This window comes from Solanum verrucosum, unplaced genomic scaffold (genome assembly GCF_900185275.1).
Source record: "Solanum verrucosum unplaced genomic scaffold, falcon-dt-bn FXZP01000235.1, whole genome shotgun sequence".
NCBI classification, from domain to species: domain Eukaryota; kingdom Viridiplantae; phylum Streptophyta; class Magnoliopsida; order Solanales; family Solanaceae; genus Solanum; species Solanum verrucosum.
Window position 1 is genome coordinate 4,290,048 of NW_026019948.1, and position 19,891 is coordinate 4,309,938.

The 19,891-nt window shown below is 35.3% G+C and overlaps 1 protein-coding gene across 2 annotated transcripts in view; it reads left to right on the plus strand.

Annotated features, from left to right (window-relative positions):
* The window catches only part of LOC125812109 (RAN GTPase-activating protein 1), a 376,170-nt gene that overhangs the window by 353,806 nt on the left and 2,473 nt on the right, over positions 1–19,891 (plus strand). Inside the window, exon 1 of one of the 2 annotated variants that reach the window (XM_049491605.1) lies at positions 18,821–18,921. The exons of the other annotated variant lie outside the window; for it this stretch is intronic. Coding sequence (XP_049347562.1) covers positions 18,836–18,921 — 86 coding nt within the window. The 5' untranslated portion in view covers positions 18,821–18,835. Of the gene's footprint in view, positions 1–18,820; positions 18,922–19,891 lie in introns of those variants that run through there. 2 annotated transcript variants of the gene reach the window in all.

Here is a 19,891-nt window from a genome sequence, read left to right on the forward strand (position 1 = left end):
AACTGAAGATGAGGATGAATCTACAAAGGGCAACTGGAAATAGAGATATCTTTTAAAGATGATCATGGAATTAGAGATCCTACAAATTTACCTTACTCACCTCCTAAGATCACTTAGAAAGGTAAAGAAGTTGTCACTAGCAACTAGTTGAAAAGAGAGTGAGAGAGAAGAAGAATAAGGTGGGCAAGTTGAAGACAAGAAAAGCTAATGGGAGATTCCAAATTTAAATTGTTTTGGATAGTGCAAAAAGTGGTCTGCTTTAATTTAATTTTGCTTGAAGTTGGTAAATGCAAAACAATGAATGTGTTTGTTTATTTTGGGTTGGAGTTGGTAGATGCAAAATAATGAATGCTTATGTTTATTTTGGGTTAAATTTGGTAGACGCAAAACAATGAATGTTTGTATTTATTTTTTTTGCCTTTAAGTTGGTATTAAGTTATGAAGTTTGGTGAAGCATTAATGATTGGTTTTTGTCTAGATTTTGTGAAATTTATTTTTAGTTTTTACTTAATGTTGGTAACGTATTTCTTCATCAGTTCTCTACTTAGTTTATGTCCAGATTTTGTAAAGTTTATTTTCAGTTTCTCTATTTAGTTTGATGGAGCATTAATGATTGATTTTTATTCAAATTTTGTGACGTTTATTTTCAAATTTTACTTAATGTTGATAATGCATTATCGTTCCAGTTCTCTATTGACCAACTTTGGTACTATGCATATATCCCACTTATGTAACATAAGTAAGTAGTCTTTCAAAACATATTTGTCCAGATTTGAATTTGTCCAGACTACAGTATTTCAATTCAACTTCATTACAATCAAATGAAATATTCATTTCAACATAAAAACTATAACTTCATTACAAAATACAAATTTCATAAGTAATACAACATGAACAAATATTCACTTCATTAAGAACATACATTCACTTTATGATTCTCACAATAGAACAAAGCATATGGAATGAAAATGATAGTTTTCAACTTTTTGATTTTCTTCTTCAAAAGGATAACTTTTTCGATCTTTTGGGCTGAAATAAATTTTATTTCTTCAAATTATTTTTTTCAGGTTGTCCCTTTCAACCTCTTCCATTCCATAGACAATCCCTTTCAATTTGTTTCTTTCAACCTTCTTGCCATCCAATTTATCCTTTAGGTCTATTATGATTTAGAATTTAGGGTTTAAGGTTTAGGGTACAGCTACCGCTCTTGGTGGGAGTTGTTTATCGTGCTATTCCAATATTCACATGAAGTGACATACCTGTAGTGTACAAATTCAACCATCAAATTTACATAATAATTTACAGAAATACTTATTGTTAATTTAACAAACAAAAGTTCGAATATAAACATCTAAACCTCCAATTAATTTACAACTTATGTTGGGTCTTGGACATTTGTAGAACTACCCCCCCCCCCCCCCCCCCCCCCCCCGCATTCAAATCAGTCCAAGCCATCAAATTTTGTGCATTGAGACCACAATGACATCTTCTTGCATACGATGTTTCAAGTGAATTGATAGATGATTCTGACATTGTTTCAAAGTCTATGTGGTGAATGAAAGCTTCTTAGGTATTTTAATGGAGAAAGAGTTGAAATGAGGAAAATGAGTGAAATTAAGGCTGGTGAAAGGAAGCTTCTTGGGTCTTTTTTAAGAAAAGGATGAAATGATCAAAAGGGTAAAATTAGGGATATTAAAACGTCTATGTAGAGGTGGATGAGATGGGTATGCACATGTGGAGGTCCATATGACATTTTAATACAGACATGGAATGCCACATAACTTTTTCGATAAATAAAAGGGTAAGTCAGGTCCAGTAGTTAGACAGAAAGGGTACTTTTGAGTCAGAATATAATTAAGAGTATATTTAAAGAGATTAACTTGTGTACACTGTCAGTGTAAACGTTTTCTACACAATCAGGTAAATTTAACGGTAACAGCCAGACTCATTAAGAGATTAACTTGTTTGCACTGTCAGTGTAAAGTTTTTTTACACAATCATGTAAATTTAACGGTAACAACCAGACTCGTTAAATCTAATTTTTATTTTATTTATTTTTAATATTTTAAAATACTCATTTATTTACTTTTTCTTCTCTCTCTCAGACTCGATAACGGTCATCGTACTTTGAATTCTTCTATTCGTGGTTCTCTCTCCCCCTAAGCTGCTAATCTCCTCATCTAGGGTTTTATGTTCTCTTTTATTCATAAGAAAATATCCATAAAAGGTCATTAAATTTGATTTTTTTGGGGAATTATTTTAAATATGCAGTAGATGTTTGTATCTAAATCTAGTATTGATTCTTACGATGTTTTAACCTGATGTCATTATCTTCGATCTCCAATCTCATCTTTTCAGCAACTTCATAGTATGTTTGATTTAAATTTTTCTATTTACTTTGTATAATCATATTTCGCTGAATGTATATGTTGCATGGTAACTTATTTTCATTATATGGCTTTAAGGACTTATTATGCAATTAATTGACGAGTAAGTATTAGAAGGATTCTAGAGCAACTTTTATGTTGCTGGACGAGTGTTGTTGCACAAGGAGTTGTTAGTATGACATTGGCCAAGCTCTGTATTTGCCTTCCCAAAATGTGATACTATAATTCCTTGGTTAAGCTTTGCAGATTTGTGAAATCTCTAAGACAAATTCTTAACACTAAACGAGTCATATGAAACAAGCCTGTGAAGGGACATTTCAGAGGCTTCAAATTATGTTCTATGTTTTACCTCAATTAGACAATACGTGAAATTTCCACACACCTATTTTTGCACAGAAAATGTCTGACAATTTCACCTATTCATAGTTCTCTCTCCCCCGATGCCCTCTCTGAACAAGGTCATTCAATTCTTTTGATTTTCTTCCTTCTATTTTTGTTTTACTCCTACCATTTTATGCGCACCGATTTCTTCTGGTGAACGTACATATGTGTAAGTGCCTATGTTGATATATATATATATATTTGGGAAGTTTTTATTAATTCACAGCTACATATATCTATAGGTAGTATGTATATGTTTATACGTTTTTATATTGTTGTTGAAATGTATTTTTAATGTGTGTATCTATCTATTTATTAATTGATTGATATAGATAGATTGATATACATAGAGAGAGAGGGAGATAGATAGATAATATATATATATATATATATAGAGAGAGAGAGAGAGAGATAGATTGATAGAGAGAAGTTTTCTGAAATTTAGTGACTTTTGAATGTGTTACGTCATTATGAGTTAAAAAATGTCTACAACCAATGTTGCTTGAGTTTTCCAAAAATATTGACGCAAAAATGCACTACATTTGGAGTATCGACACACAAACACCAGTAGATGTTCTTTAAAAGTCTGAGCAGCTGATCTCGTGAAGCGAAGCAAAGTACATTATTGCCACCAGTTTGATAGTGAGACCTCTCAAGAGAGATTCAGCTGCTCAACGACTCCACAACAAATTTCTTTCATCTATTCATGACGCCATATTGGAGGACTTGATTGTTACAACAGAGATTGTTAGGAAGCATACTAGGTATCACGTTGATGGCTCCAATATAATGAAGGATTACTTGACCCCAAGGAACAAAACAACACCAAGTATAAGTTGGAGACCTTTTCAACAGTTTACAGAAAGCTTTCAAGTAAAGATATTGTGCTTAAGGAAATATAATGCTTAGACAAAGGAAGGATATTTTTTTACTGCATTACATTTCCTTATTTTTGATAGACATCTTTTAACCCATAATGACGCAACACATCCAAAAGTCACTAAATTTTAGAAAATTTCTCTATCAATCTATCTTTATCTTTATATGTAAATATATATATATATATATATATATATATATATATATATATATATATATATATATATCAATCCATCTATCTCAATCAATCAATATATAGATAGATACACACAGTAAAAATATATTTCAGCAACAATATAAAAATGTATAAACATATACACACTACCTATAGATAGATATTTGTAGCTGTGAATTAATAAAAATTGCAGAAACATATATATATATATATATATATATATATATATATATATATATATATATATATATATATATCAACACAAACACTTACACATATGTACGTTCACCAGAAGAAATCAGTGCACATAAAATGGTAGGAGTAAAACAAAAACAGAAGGAAGAAAATCAAAAGAATTGAATGACCTTTTGTAGAGAGGGCATCCGGGGATAGAGAACCATAAATAGGTGAAATTGTCAGACATTTTCTATGCAAAGATAGGTGTCTGGCAATTTCACGTTTTGTCTAATTGAGGTAAAACTTAAAACGTAATTTGAAGCCTCTGAAATGTCCCTTCACATGCTTGTTTCATATGACTCGTTTAGTGTTAAGAATTTGTCATAGAGATTTCACAAATCTACAAAACTTAACCAAGAAATTGTAGTATCACATTTCGGGAAGGCAAATCTATAGCTTGGCCAAGGTAATACCAACAACTCTTTGTGCAACAACACTCGTCTAGCAGCATAAATGTTGCTCTAGAATTCTTTCTGAGACTTACTCGTCAATTAATTGCAGAAGAGGTCCTCAAAGCAATATAATAAAAATAAGTTACAAAGCAACATGTACATTCAGTGAAATAAGAAAGTATTTTTACATAAGAATATTCAACTAGATTTGTAAGGCTAAACTTGTTGCTTAAAATACTATGGAGTTGTAAGAGTCGTTGCCGAAAACCTAATTATTTCCTTGCCTATCGGATTTCATGGCCTCGACAGCCACTGGTCACCTTCCTACAGTAGAGGCAGGGCCAGTGACAGCCATCACCAACCCAATTTAACCCAAGCCTACCTATGCGAACGCTATAAAACCGTCATAACCACAATCTAAGTCTCTACCTTTGAAGCAAATTGCATATCTACATGAGGAACCACACATAATATGGGAAGAGTAGGAAGTAGACCAGATGATCGACATAAAAGAACAAAGAAAGTTGATACACAAACAATGTGAGCTGAAAGGGAGGTGAATATATGATTATTGAATAATATATACATTCTGATCAGGGATACTTTGTTGGATGATTATGTCAATCTGATATCCAAACCACAATTCTTTATTACTCATAAATATTGGTCCTACCCAATGCGAACTCTCAAGTGGGATTCATTATTTATTCTAGAGGAGGAGATGTCGATAGCGATAGCGTGGATATCATTACCATCGCTTCCGCCAAACTTTTTTTGAAAATAAGCAGTTTTCTTATTGGCAGAAACTACAGGTCGACATGGCAACTCAAAACAAAACGAGACCTAGTTGTGCCAGGGTCAAGGTAGAAGTGGATCTAATGGGAGATTTCCTAAATGGATTAACATAGGAATGAGAAGAAAGAGAGGGGAAATTAAGGAAAAGTGGATCACGATTAAATATGATTACATTCCGAAGTACTGTAAAACCTGCAAACAGCAGGGACACAGTGCAAATAAATGTTTCGTTATTCATCCAAAAGTATACCCCAAGGAGTAAGATACAGATAAAATAAAGGAGAATGGAAAGAAAAATAGAGAAGAGAAAGAGAATGACGAGAAAGATGCAGAGGAGCTAGAGAAAGCTCAAAAAGGGAAAGACAAAATAGGGGAAACCAATGTATTTCAGGAACAAATGAGAAAATATAGGCACAGAAAGGGGGGCTATAACATACGTGGTAAAGGTAAACAAGTGTGGAACCCAAGACCACAACAAATAGACAAAACATTGGAAACCACTAACAAATTTAGAGTTTTCGGTGATAGTCAATCTGGAAGTTTATCAAATGAAGAAGAGGAGAAGAATGGGGAAGACAAAATTAATGAAGAGGGATTCTTTGAGGCTGCAAAAGAAAATCATAAAGGGATATTGGATGAGATAAATGAGGATCCGAAAACTCTGATTGGTTCTAAAGCTAAAGAAAATCAGGCAGATGCACACAGTGTAGTAGAAGAATAAACTAAGAGAAGCAACATGGATAACAATTACTCACTATCAAGTATTCAGTTAACAAATACTAAAAGGGAAAGAAAACAGACTACATAGAAGAAGAGGAAAGAAGTTGAGGAGGGACCACATGAAGCACAAGAGGATGGACAAAGTCAGACAGGGGAATTGATAGCCAGAATCAAGTAAATATACATAAGTCAACAAAGGCACCCGAGATAGATAAGATGACAGATCAAAAAAAGAAGGGTAGGCAAGATAGAGAAGAGAATGAATGTATGGAGAAAAATATTGAAAGCATAGGGAGAGATAGGGATCTTTCACCAAGAAAGATTAATTAGTTAAGGGGTAAGAACAAAAAAGAAGAAAAGATTCAAACACAATTACAAATCAATACAAGGAGCAAGAAGGGGTCAACATCTACAAGTAATCAATGAGTCACAAAGTAATGTTTTGGAATATTAGGTTAGTAAGAACACAAAAATCTTTTGAGAGACTTATGGACCTACATAAAAGGAATTAATACTGATGCATTGCTCTTTTGGAGCCTTTTCAAAGTCCATCTGAGCTCTATGAGTATAGACTAAAATTGGGTCTGCCCAAAACAAAGGTAAGTAGTTCGGCAAAAAATTGGATCTTCTTGGACGTTGAATGGGAAGAATAAGAGCATATTAACATTGGCCAACAGATGCCAATCAATTTGTGGGAATATTTGGAAGAAATAGCAGGGAACATGTAGAAACCTTGGTTGGTCGAAGGATATTTCAACACTATAAGGAGTGAATCAGAAAAAATGGAAGAACTTCCAGTAACACAATTGGAAACTATAGATTTTAGCCAATGTATTAGCTCGTGTGCCTTAAATGAACTCAATTTTACAGGAAGCTCTTACACTTGGTGGAATAGAAGAATTGAAGTTGAATGAATTTTCAAAAGGCTATACAAGGTCTTTGGAAATGATGAGTTCATGAATTTGTTACCTAGCAGTGAAGTTCACCATCTGATAAGGCAAGGATCAGATCATGCCCATTTACATGTTATATGTAATACTTCACATGAACATGTTATAAAGCCATTTAGGTTTTTGAATTTTTGGACCAAACATGAAAGTTTCAAAAGTATTATTACTGATGTGTGGAAAGAGGACAAGATAAATGACAGACCTTTTATGCTGGTTTATAGTAAGATGAAAAGGGTTAAAGCTTGGCGTAATCCTCCAGAAATGAGAGGTAAACTGAGGGCGAGTTGAGACAACATATTCTTGCAGAATCCTATAATTCCAAATATTCTATTCATCCAGGTGCCACTAAGATGTACCGCGATCTGCGGGAAGTCTATTGGTGGAATGGTATGAAAAGAGATATAGCATATTTTGTGGCCAAGTGCCCCAATTGCCAGCAAGTCAAGGTAGAACATCAGAAATCAGGAAACATGACTCAAGAGATTGACATTCCTACTTGGAAGTGGGAAGTGATCAACATGGACTTCATCACAGGTTTACCTCGTACTCGCAGACAGCATGACTCCATTTGGGTGATTGTTGATAGGGTTACTAAGTTTTCTCATTTTTTGGCGGTCAAGAGGACAGATTCAGCGGAGGATTACGCCAAGCTTTACATTAATGAGATTGTGAGGTTGCATGGGGTTCCTTTGTCTATCATCTCAGATAGAGGTCCTCAGTTTACCTCTCATTTCTGAAAGTCATTTCAGAAAAAATATAAGCATATTAAAGAAAAATTTGGAAACAGAAAGCAGGAATGAAACGGTTAAAGGACGGGGATAAGAACACAAAATTCTTTCATGCTTATGTGAAGGGAAAAAGAAGAAAGATGCATATCAATGTAATCCAGACAATGCAGGGAGGCATGATCACCATAAATAAGAGTTTTTTCAATCTCTGTATTTGCCTTCCCGAAATGTGATACTACAATTTCTTGGTTAGGCTTAGTAGATTTGTGAAATCTCTATGACAAATTCTTAAGCCTAAACGAATCATATGAAACAAGCCTGTGAAGGGACATTTCAGAGGCTTCATATTATGTTCTAAGTTTTACCTCAATTAGAAAAAACGTTAAATTGCCAGACACCTATTTTTTCACAGAAAATGTATGAAAATTTCACCTATTCATGGTTCTCTCTCCCTGATGCCCTCTCTGAACAAGGTCATTCAATTCTTTTGATTTTCGTCCTTCTGTTTTTGTTTTACTCCTACCATTTTATGTGCACCTATTTCTTTTGGTGAACGTACATATGTATAAGTGTATGTGTTGATATATATATATATATATATATATATATTGTATATGTTTATACGTTTTTATATTGTTGTTAAAATGTATTTTTAATGTGTGTGTATCTATCTATAGATTGATTGATTGAGATAGATAGGTTGAAATATATAAAGAGAGTGAGATAGATAGATATTAGGTAGGTTGTTATATATCTACATATAAAGATAGAGATAGATTGATAGAGAGAAGTTTTCTGAAATTTAGTGACTTTTAGATGTGTTACGTCATTATAGGTTAAAAATGTCTACAACATATATTGCTTGAGCTTTCCAAAAATATTGACGCAAAAATGCACTACGTTTGGAGTATTGACACACACACCCGTAGATATTCTTAAAAAGTCCGAGCAGCTGATCTTGTGAAGCGAAGCAAAGTACATTATTACAACCAGTTTGATAGTGAGACCTCTCAAGAGAGATTCAGCTGCTCAATGACTCCACAACAATTTTCTTTCATTTGTTCATGATGCCATATTGGAGGACTTGATTGTTACAACAAAGATTGTTAGGAAGCATACTAGGTATTGCGTTGATGGCTCCAAGATAATGAAGGATTACTTAACCCCAAGAAACGAAAAAACACCAAGTATAAGTTGGAGACCTTTTCAACAATTTACAGAAAGTGTAACACCCCCGTATCCGAAACAGACCAAAAATACAGATTTTGAGAAGTTGCAAGTGCAACCCACGGTTGCCATCAACGGATCGTAGATCAGACCACGGCCCATGCTGGTGGTCCGTGGTTCACCACTGCAACTCCTCACCAAACCCAGATCAGAAAATCGGCTAAGTCTCGACCCACGGACAGAACCACGGTTCATAGGTCAGACCACGATCTGTGGATCAAGGACCCATTTACCCAACCTCTGACGCAAATGACGGCTGACCGGCAAGGACCGTCATTCGATCCACGGTCCATAGGTCTGACCGTATGTGAGGGTCAGCAGCCAGTTAGAGGAAAATTGTTGCTTGAGTTAACTTCAAATGGCCATAACTCTTAGCACAAAAGGAATTATGTATCCCATGACTTATGATATGATAGATAATTGAATCCTCTTTCCAATGCCACCAAGTTTGCTAAAATCCGATCTCCGAGTAAAACTTTATGCTTGTTTTAGTGAAGCCCTGTCGGGCAGACTTGACCTACGACCCCAATCTACGGACCGTAGATTGACCTACGGCCCATAGGTCCCGTCCGTCGGCACTCCGACAACAGTTAAGTCAGGGGTCTTTTGGTCTTTTCCTATTTTGTTAGACCCCTAAGCTACGTCGTTTAGACCCTAAATTATGATGTTTTAGTCAGTTTAAGCCTAGAAACATAAGTAGAACTTACCTAAGTCAAATCATTAATCAAAACATAGAAAATTAGAAGCAACAGAGGAGAAAAAGGTCAAGAACCCTAATTCAAGAACGCAGCAAAGTTCCATCATTTCCAGCCCTAAAACCTAATTATTGCCTTCCCTATCGGATTTCATGGCCTCGACGACCACTGGTCAACTTTCTACAGTGGAGGCAGGGCCAGTGATATCCATCACCAACCCAATTTCACCCAAGCCTACCTATTCGAACGCTATAAAACCGTAACAACCACAATCTAAGTCTCTACCTTTGAAGCATATTACCTATCTATATGGGGAACCACACATAATATGGGAAGAGGAGTAATTAGACCAGATGGTCATTAACGATAATTTTCATTACGCAGTTATTGGTAAATTTTCATATGAGTGGCGATACATACAAGAATTAAGAAAGTTGATACCCAAACAATGTGAGCTGAAAGGAGAGGTGAATATAGGATTATTGAGTAATAGATACATTTTGATCAGGGCTACTTTGTTGGAGGATTATGCCAGTCTCTTATCCAAACCATAATTCTATATTACTCATAAATATTGGTCCTACCCAATGCAAACTCTCAAGTGGGATCCATTATTTAATCCAGAGGAAGAAACGTCGATAGCTATAGCGTGGATATCAATTCGATCGCTTTCGCTAGACTTTCTTAGAAAAGAAGCAGTTTTCTCATTGGCAACTCAAAATAAGATGAGACCTAGTTGTGCTAGGGTCAAGGTAGAAGTGGATCTAATGGGAGATTTTCCTAAATCGATTACCATAGAAATGAGGAGAAGGACAGGGAAAATTAAGGAAAAGTGGATCACGATTGAATATAATTACGTTCCAAAGTACTGTAAAACCTGCAAAGTGGAGGGACACAGTGCAAATGAATGTTTGTCATCAGGAATTATACCCCAAAAAGGAAGATAAAGATGAAATAAAAAAAAAAGATGGAAAGAAAAATAGAGGGGAGAAAGAGAATGATGAGAAAGATGAAGAGGAGCTGGAGAAAGCTCAAAAGGGAAAGACAAAATGGGGGAAACCAATGTATTTAAGAAACAAAGGAGAAAATATGGGCACAGAAAGTGGGGCTATAACGTATGTGGTAAAGGTGAACAAGTGTGGAACCCAAGACCATAAAAAATAGACAAAACATGGAAACCACTAACAAATTTGGAGTTTTAGGTGACGGTCAATCTGGAAGTTTATCAAAGAAAAAAGAGGAGAAGAATGGGGAAGACAAAATTAATGAAGATGGATTCTTTGAAGCTGCAAAAGAAAATCATAAGGGGATACTTGATGAGAAAAATGAGGATCCCAGAATTTCGATTGGCTCCAAAGCTGAAGAAAATCAGGCAGATGCACATAGTGGAGTAGGAGAATCAACTAAAAGAAGCAACATGGATCATAATTACTCATTATCAAGTATTCAGTAAACAAAAACTAAAAGGGAAAGGAAACAAACTGCAGAGGAGAAGAGGAAAGAAGTTAATGAGGGACCACATCAAACACAAGAGGAGGGACAAAGTCAGACAGGGGACTTTGATAGACATAATCAAGTAAATATAAATGAAACGACAAAGGCACCCGAGATAGATAAGATGATAGCAGGTCAAGAAAAGAGAGGTAGGCAAGATAGAGAAAATGATGAATGTATGGAGAAGAATACTGAAAGTATAGGGGGAGATAGGGATATGTCACCAAGGCAGATTAATCAGCTAAGGGGGAAGAACAAAAAAAAGAGAAAAGATTCAAACACAATCACAAATCATTACAAGGAGCAAGAAGGGGTCAACATCTACAAGTAATCAATGATTCACAAAGTAATGTTTTGGAATATTAGGTCAGTAAGAACTCAATAATCTTTTGAGAGACTTATGGACCTACATAAAAGGAATCAATACTCATACATTGCTCTTTTGGAGTCTTTTCAAAGTCCATCCGAACTGGAGAAGTATAGACTAAAATTGGGTCTTTCCAAAGCAAAGGTAAGTAGTTCGGCAAAAAATTAGATCTTCTTGGACAACAAATGGGAAGAATAAGAACATATTTACACTGGCCAACATATGCCAATCAATTTTCAGAAGAGAGGAACAAATGAAGCATTCATTGTGACAATAGTTTATGCAAGGTGTAGTGCTTTGGAAAGATTGGACTTATGGGGATCTTTGGAAGAAATAGAAGGGAACATGTAGAAACCTTGGTTGGTCAGAGGAGATTTCAAAACTATAAGGAGTGAATCGTAAAAATAGTAGGACTTCCAGTAACACAATTGGAAACTATAGATTTTAGCCAATGTATTAGCTCGTGTGCTTTAAATGAACTCAATCTTACAAGAAGCTCTTACACTTGGTGGAATGGAAGAATTGAAGTTGAATGCATTTTCAAAAGGCTAGACAGGGTCTTTGGGAATGATGAGTTCATGAATTTGTTACCTAACAGTGAAGTTCACCATCTGATAAGGCAAGGATCAGATCATGCCCCTTTACATGTTATATGTAATACTTCACAGGAACATGTTATAAAGCCATTTAGGTTTTTGAATTTTTGGACCAAACATGAAAGTTTCAAAAGTTTAATTACTGATGTGTGGAAAGAGGAGAAGAAAAATGGCAGCCCTTTTATGGTGTTTCACAGTAAGATGAAAAGGGTTAAAATGGAGTTGGCAAAGTGGAGCAGGAAGACATTTGGGAATATTTTTCAGCAAATAGCTACACTAGAGGATGTGATAAAAGCGAACGAAATTCAAATGGAGATGGCACCCACAAAGAGCAATAGGGAGGAATTGCACAAGAAGGAGGCAGAACTGAAAAAATATGAGCTTATAGAAGAAGAATTCTGGAAACAGAAGGCGGGAATGAAATGGTTTAAGGACGGGGACAAGAACACGAAATTCTTTCATGCTTATGTGAAGGGAAAATGGAAGAAAGATGCAGATCAATGTAATTTAGACAATGCAGGGACACATGATCACCACAAATAAGAGTTTTTTCAGGCTTGTTTTTTCAGAGTTGTTGGGATATTGTAGGGGAAGATGTGACTAATATGGTGAAGGCATTTTTCTGTGGGCAAGAACTTCCCAGATATATTACACACACTAATTTGGTACTCATTCCTAAGAAGGAGAAGGTGAGCACTTTTGGGGATCTCAGACCAATAAGTCTTAGTACTTTTACAAATAAGATCATCTCATGAGTGGTTCCTGAAAGAATTGTCAAAGTGTTGCCTGAATTGATTTCAAAAAATCAGACAGGATTTGTAAAAGTGAGAAGTATCACAAAAAATGTGCTATTGGTACAGGAGATGGTCAGAGATATCAACAAAATAAACAATAACCAGAATGTGGTGGTGAAGTTGGATATGACAAAGGCTTATAATAGAGTGTCGTGGAATTTCTTGGTGAAAGTAAAGAGAAACTTTGGATTTGCTGAAAGAATGATAGATATGATTGTAAGACTCATTAGCAATAACTGGTATTTTGTATTGATGAATGGACAGTCCTTTGGATTCTTTTAATCTTCTAGAGGACTAAAGCAAGGAGACCCTCTATCACCTATCTATTTATTATTGCAGCAGAAGTCTTGTTAAGAGGTCTAAACAGCTTATTTGAAGATCCAGAGTACATAGGGTATGGGATGCCTAAATAGAGTCCAAAAATTAATCATTTATCATATGCAAACGATACTATTCTAATTTTCTCAGGACAAAAGACATATGTGAGGAAAGTTATCAACATTCTGAGAAGATATGAGGAGGTATCTAGGCAAATGATTAATTTGGACAAGAGCTTGATATACTTACATGAGAAAATGCCAATTAGTGTCAGCTATCGCATCAAAAGAATCACAGGTATAGGCAAGGATCATTCCCCTTCATCTATCTAGGTTGTCCAATTTTTTATGAAAGGAAGAACAAGGGACATTTTCAGAATCTGCTGAAGAAAGTCATGAAGAGAATGAACAATTGGCAAAATATGCTACTATCCTTTGGAGGAAGGTATGTTCGTATTGCACATGTGTTACAATCAATACCGGTCTATTTACCATCTGCCATGAATCCTCCTAAAGGTGTAATAGACCAGCTACACAAGATTTTTGCAAAGTTCTTTTGGAGTAACTCAATAGGAGCTAGAAATAAGCATTGGGTGGCCTAGGACAAAATGTATTTTCCAAAAGATGAGGGAGGCTTAGGATTCAGGTCATTGCATGATGTATCAAAGCTTTTAGTGCAAAGCTTTGGTGGAATTTCAGAACTGCAACAACTTCATTATGGGCATCATATATGTGGAACAAGTATTGTAAGAAAAAGCATCCTACAGTGGCTAAGGGGCAAGGAGCCTCACATACTTGGAGAAAATTGATCACGGCCAGAGATGACATAGAGCATAACATTTGGTGGCAAGTTAAAGCGGGTAATTGTAGCTTTTGGTTTGATAATTGGACTAAACTAGAGGCACTATGGCATGTGGAGAATACAAATGCAGGCGAAGAAGAATTAAAGGTCAAAAGTTTCATTTATCAAGGAAACTGGGATAGAGAGAAACTACTTAGTAAGCTATCAGAAGAAATGACAGAATACATAATGGAGTCCATTAAGCCTCCAGTGGATGATTGCATCAATGATGTAGCATGGTGGATGGGAAGCACCCTAGGCAATTTTACAGTCAAGTCAGCCTAAGAAATAATGAGACACAAACATGAAAGGGGAGCAGTTTATCAATTTATATGGAACAAGGGGCTACCTTTTAAAGTGAATTTCTTCTTGTGGAGGTTGTGGAAAAGAAGAATTGCGATTGATGACAATATGAAGACGATGAAATTTCAGATAGCGTCTAGATGTTGGTGTTGTTCAGCTAAGAAAGAGGAAACAATGACACATGTTTTTCTAACAGGCCCACATAGCCAACAGGCTTTAGAGGCAGTTTGCTAATTTTGCAGGTATAAATATGGAGAACAAGCAATTACAACACCTAATAATCACCTGGTGGAAGCAAAATCAGAATGCCAAGTTGAAAGTGGTGTTGAGTGCAATGCCAACAATCATCTTGTGGACAATATGGAAAAGGAGGAATAACTTGAAGCATGAAGGAACTACCACATATAATAAAATGGTGATGCAAGTACAAGAAGAAGTGAGGAAGCTCATCAAAGTGTTATACCCCTGGATACATCTTAGGTAGGACACATGGCCCTAGATTGTCACAAAGTTAAAAAAGTACAAGCCTAAACTACATCACCACTATCTAATTTGGAGGAAACCTGAAAGAAATAGAGTAAAATGCAACACAGACGGGGCGACAAGAGAAAATCTCGGTGCAAGCTCCATAGGCTTTGTGGTGAGAGATGTGGAAGAAGACTTCTTATAAGCAAGGGCGAAAGGAATAGGCAAAGCAACAAACATGGAAATAGAATCTCTTGCTTTGTTGGAAGCAGTTCACTATTGTCAAGAGGAAGATTTAAGAGAGGTTATAATAGAAACAGACTCACTATGCCTCAAAAAATGGTGGAGCGAGAGTGGAAAGTGTCGTGGGACTTAGTAGAAAGAATTGAGGAAATCGGGAAGGCCATTCAAAGCATAAGTGCCTCAATCACACATACTTTTAGAGAAGGAAATTTTGTGGCAGACTCTTTGGTAAACGAAGTAGTGGAATCGCAGGAGACAAAGTACTATTAATTTTTTCAGGAGCTACCATGCATTACAAGGAAGTATCTAAACATAAACAAGGCGCAAATACCAAATATAAGGGTGAAATAAGGAGATTATTACCTAAAAGAATAATGTGAATTAGAATAATAATACCTCACAAAGAAGGTAGATGAATTGCTTAGCCAAGACTATCTCGACCTTAGCCTTCTTTTCTATTTAGATTCCCGTATCAAAATTCAATGAAAGCAGTGCAAGAACATAAAGGAAATAACATAAATAAACATCAATGAGGTAGTCACATAAGCAGAATGCATATTTACAAAACACCAGACAAGAGAGGAAGCATAAAGCACATATATTTCAAGATAAAAGTATGCTTCTTAGAGGACAGTACAACAGTGCAAAACAAAGCTACGAATAGAGTTTCTGGCTATCAAAAATCTTTAATAAAAAAAGGGCTTGTTGGTCAAATTATATGAGTTGCGGGTTAATGATACCAGAGAGAAATGGAGCATCAAGCGCATAATTGGAGTCAAATTTGAGCAGAAACGAAGCCCACCTACAATCCCTTGGGACTACACCTCGATCTGAAAGGGAACGAGAATCAGTAGCTCATACACAGAAGAAAAATAAGGAGATAAAGAGGAAAATCTTACCTGGAAGCAAGGAGGGAGATATACAGAACTTCAAAGAAATTCAAAGAGCTAGATGGAATGATACCCACGTCGGAAATCACAAAGATTACTTGGTCAACCATGAAGGAGACAACTTAGAAATGGTGGAGAAAGGGTGGAAATGGGGTAGAGTTCTAAGAAAGCCAAGTCAAAGGATAGCTCATGGAAGAGTTTTGGAAACTCCGCATATTATTTCCTTTTGGACCCGGGTCCTATTTTTCGGGCCAGGTCATTTATTGCTTTATGTACTAATTGGGCATTAGCCTACATTAAGAAGATGATCTTTCGATAAAAAATTTAATTAAAAAAAACATTCAGGGAAATATGATTATACAAAGTAATAAAAAATCTAAATCGAATATATCAAGAAGTTGATAAGAAGATGAGATTGGAGATCGGAGATAACGATATCAGGTTAAAACATCATAAGAATCAATAATAGATTCAGATACAAACATCTATTACAATTTAAAATAATTCCCCAAAAAATCAAAGGTAATGACCTTTTATGGATATTTTCAGATGAGTAAAAGAGATCATAAAACCCTAAATGAGGAGCTTAGCAGCTTAGGGGGAGAGAGAACCACGAATAGAAGAATCTCAAGTCTGACGGCCGTTATGGAGTCTGAGAGAGAGAAAAATTAAATAAATGAGTATTTTAAAATATTAAAAAGAAATAGAATAAAAATGAGGTTTAACGAGTCTGGATGTTACCGTTAAATTTACTTGACTGTGTAAAAAACCTTTACATTGACAATGCACACAAGTTAATTCTCCTATTTCAAATAGTTAAAGAATAATTTTGGCCTTTTTTAGTTTTCCGTTTTGATATATCTATGGTAAAATTATAGTTAAAAGAATAATTTTGGCCCTTTTCAGTTTTCGTTTTGATATATCTATCATAAAATTCTAAAGTGAAGTATATATAAATTTGTGTTATTGATCTCGTGGCCTAAAAAAGGGCATTTTCCCTCCAAATCGAATTCCTCAAAAATTCCTGCAGCACACGACTATCATGATTGCACATAACTTGCATTTGAATTAGTTTTAATTATCTCTTTATCTTTACTCCAACTCCACTTCTCTCTCCCCTCTCTTTTCTAGGGTTTTCTGGATCTCTCTCTTATCCTTCTTCGCCACTTCTAGGGTTTCTCCAACCAGTAAGTTCCTCTTACTCCTCTCTGTCTACATTCATTTATGAAGATTTTAGGTTTAATTTTGTTTTGTATTGCCATTTGTCTATTCCTTCAATTATTGTTGCATTTCTTTCTTTCTTCCATCATTTGAATGATATTTTCTGCTTCGTTTTAACGAATACTGAGACTCACTTTTGAGTATTTGAATCAGAATGTAGTTTATGTTTGTGTAAATATAGATGGAGTTCAATCAGTTATGCCTCAATAAAATAGTTGATGTAGACGATGTGAATCATTTGTATCCTGATGGCCTTAAGGATGAATGTGTTTGGTTGGATTTTATTTGTACCAAAATGGAAGAAATGTGATATAATGGGATTTGTGAACTATAATTCACGGCTCTGCTGGTTACACTTATTCCTTAAGACCTTCAGTGGCTCGAAAGAAGTATTATCTTTTTGTTGTTCTGTAGTACTCTGTAGAACTTGAAAACTCCCAGAGATTTGAAAGAGGGCATGCTTAGTTATTAATGGCTCCTTCTATCTAACAACACCGGACAAATGAAATAGTACAAAATTTGTTTTGATTCCCTGATCAATCTTCGATTTGAAGAGGAAGGGAGTGAGGGAGGATCAAAAGATGGAGTCTTTAGTCCTGTGGCTGTCTGAAAAATTTCCCATTAATCAATGCAAAATGCCAATAAATCTATTTCTTATTTTCTCTTGAATTCTATTTGAGTTATTGCTTGATGCAAGGGAAAAAAGCAAATGCTATAAACTCAAAAACTTTGAGATATGTTGCGAGCATATTGAATTTTATTTTTTGATAATTGTGGTGTCCGAGCCAACTTGCACGAACCTTGACTAATTCCATGTGGTACCTTCTACCTTCCACCAACACAATTACCAGGTAACTCTGTCCACCAAGGCTTAAACAAATAAGAAGAAACCACCTAGTGCTTTTGCCGTGGATGGAAAATGTACTTGTGACCTCATGGTTCTCAACCCCCTTCCTTGACCACTAGGACACACCCTTGGGTGCCTCAAGCATAATGAGTTTTTGTGTGATATTTGCTCACAGGCTTTAGAAATAACTTTGGGAAGTAATGGAATAGTCATCTTGAATCATGGATAGTAGCTTATCATAAATGCATTTCCTTTTTATTTGGAGATGAAATGTCAGCAAAAATAGAATAGTTCACCGCCTTTTGGTCCTCTACAAAAGAGAAACAATAATACTTCAATAGATAAATAGAGCTCTTAGCCTTCTAAGGATAAGTGCTTACATTTGCTCAACTGACAAGATATAGCGGTTAAAAGTCTGAAGTCAACTTCCTTTTGTGGATCTAATATATGATTTATCATTTAGTTAAATACATTGTATTTGGTGCACAGGGGAGATGTTTCGTTTGAGGAAGATATTACCTTATTGCACCAGGATGTGATGCTTATATGTAATTTTAACTCTAATGTCTGTGTTTTGCAACTTATGACCATGACCTGAATGTCAATATGCACGAACCTTACTGTTACTATATGACTACTATCATTTTAGAAGTCTTGCATTTATTGGTCAAATACTGATTCTGCTAGTGCAGTGAGATAAAATAATTCTGCCGATCAAGTGACTGGAAACAAGATGCCATTTGTACTTATTTTATGTGCCAGCATACACCTGATGCTTATACACATACAAAATTTACCTATCAGAAAGCAAACAAGATTGCAGCACCTCAACTGAAAAGCTTGGAAGGTGCTGAGAAAAGACAAGAAATTGGAATGATTTTATATTAACTGATGTCAAATGTCAGAACTCAGAACTATTTGTTGCTACTTGCTTGTTGTGGGACAACTCATGTTTATTATCCTGAGGATATGTACTTGTAAGAGACATTATTCAAATGATAGACTATGGAAGAAATCTTGCTTTTTAGTTGAAACTCAAAGTATGGAACAGTGCTGTGTGGAAAATAGCAAAGCTTGTTGCTGATAATGCTTTGTGGTTAATTGTTAGTCTTGTTTCCCATAGTACTTTCCATAGGAAAGTACCTCTAGGCAGGGGTGGATCCACATAGAGCTTTGTGGGTGCTTGAGCACCCATGGACCCTGACATGAAATGTATATAGGTATATAAGAAATACTATGAAACCTATATAATTAATTAGTAAGCACCCAGTAAATAACTGTTGGATGTGACTCGTTGGTTAGTAAGTGGGTGCTGAAGCTGCGGTACCACAGGTCATGGGATTGATCCTCCACAAGTAATTTTTATGTACTTATTAAGTTGTCTAATTTTCTATGTTAAGCATAAGATATTCGCGAGTGTAAGCGATGTTATTATTACTCATTTTAATTTTAAAATGCGAAAAGTCATCGAGTACATTATAATTTGTGACTCGAAGTCTTCTTTTCCGATAGTAATATTAAACATGACTTTCGCATTAATGTTTTTCACTATTGTGTTTAATTAGTTTTTGCACTTATACTAAATGAACAGTAACGATTTTATGTTAAAAAAAGTGAAGCACCTACTAACTTCAGATCCTTGATCCGCCACTGCCTCTAGGTATATCTTATCAAGGTGTAAACATTTATTGAAGAGGGTCGAAATAGAATTATTTGTGATTGTAGTAATGACATATTTGATTTGATCTTATTCTGATCACACAGGTGCTTTGGCGTAATCTTTTGCACTTATTTAGATGTTAAGAAAGTTATTGGATAATCATTTTCTTGCATGTGCCTGTTAGAAGGATTCATTTTCCTTCAAGTTTCCTACACATTTTGGAGGATTTAACATAGAGGAAGGTTTTTACCACTTTTCAGACAACTTTCATAAATGCAAGAAAATTA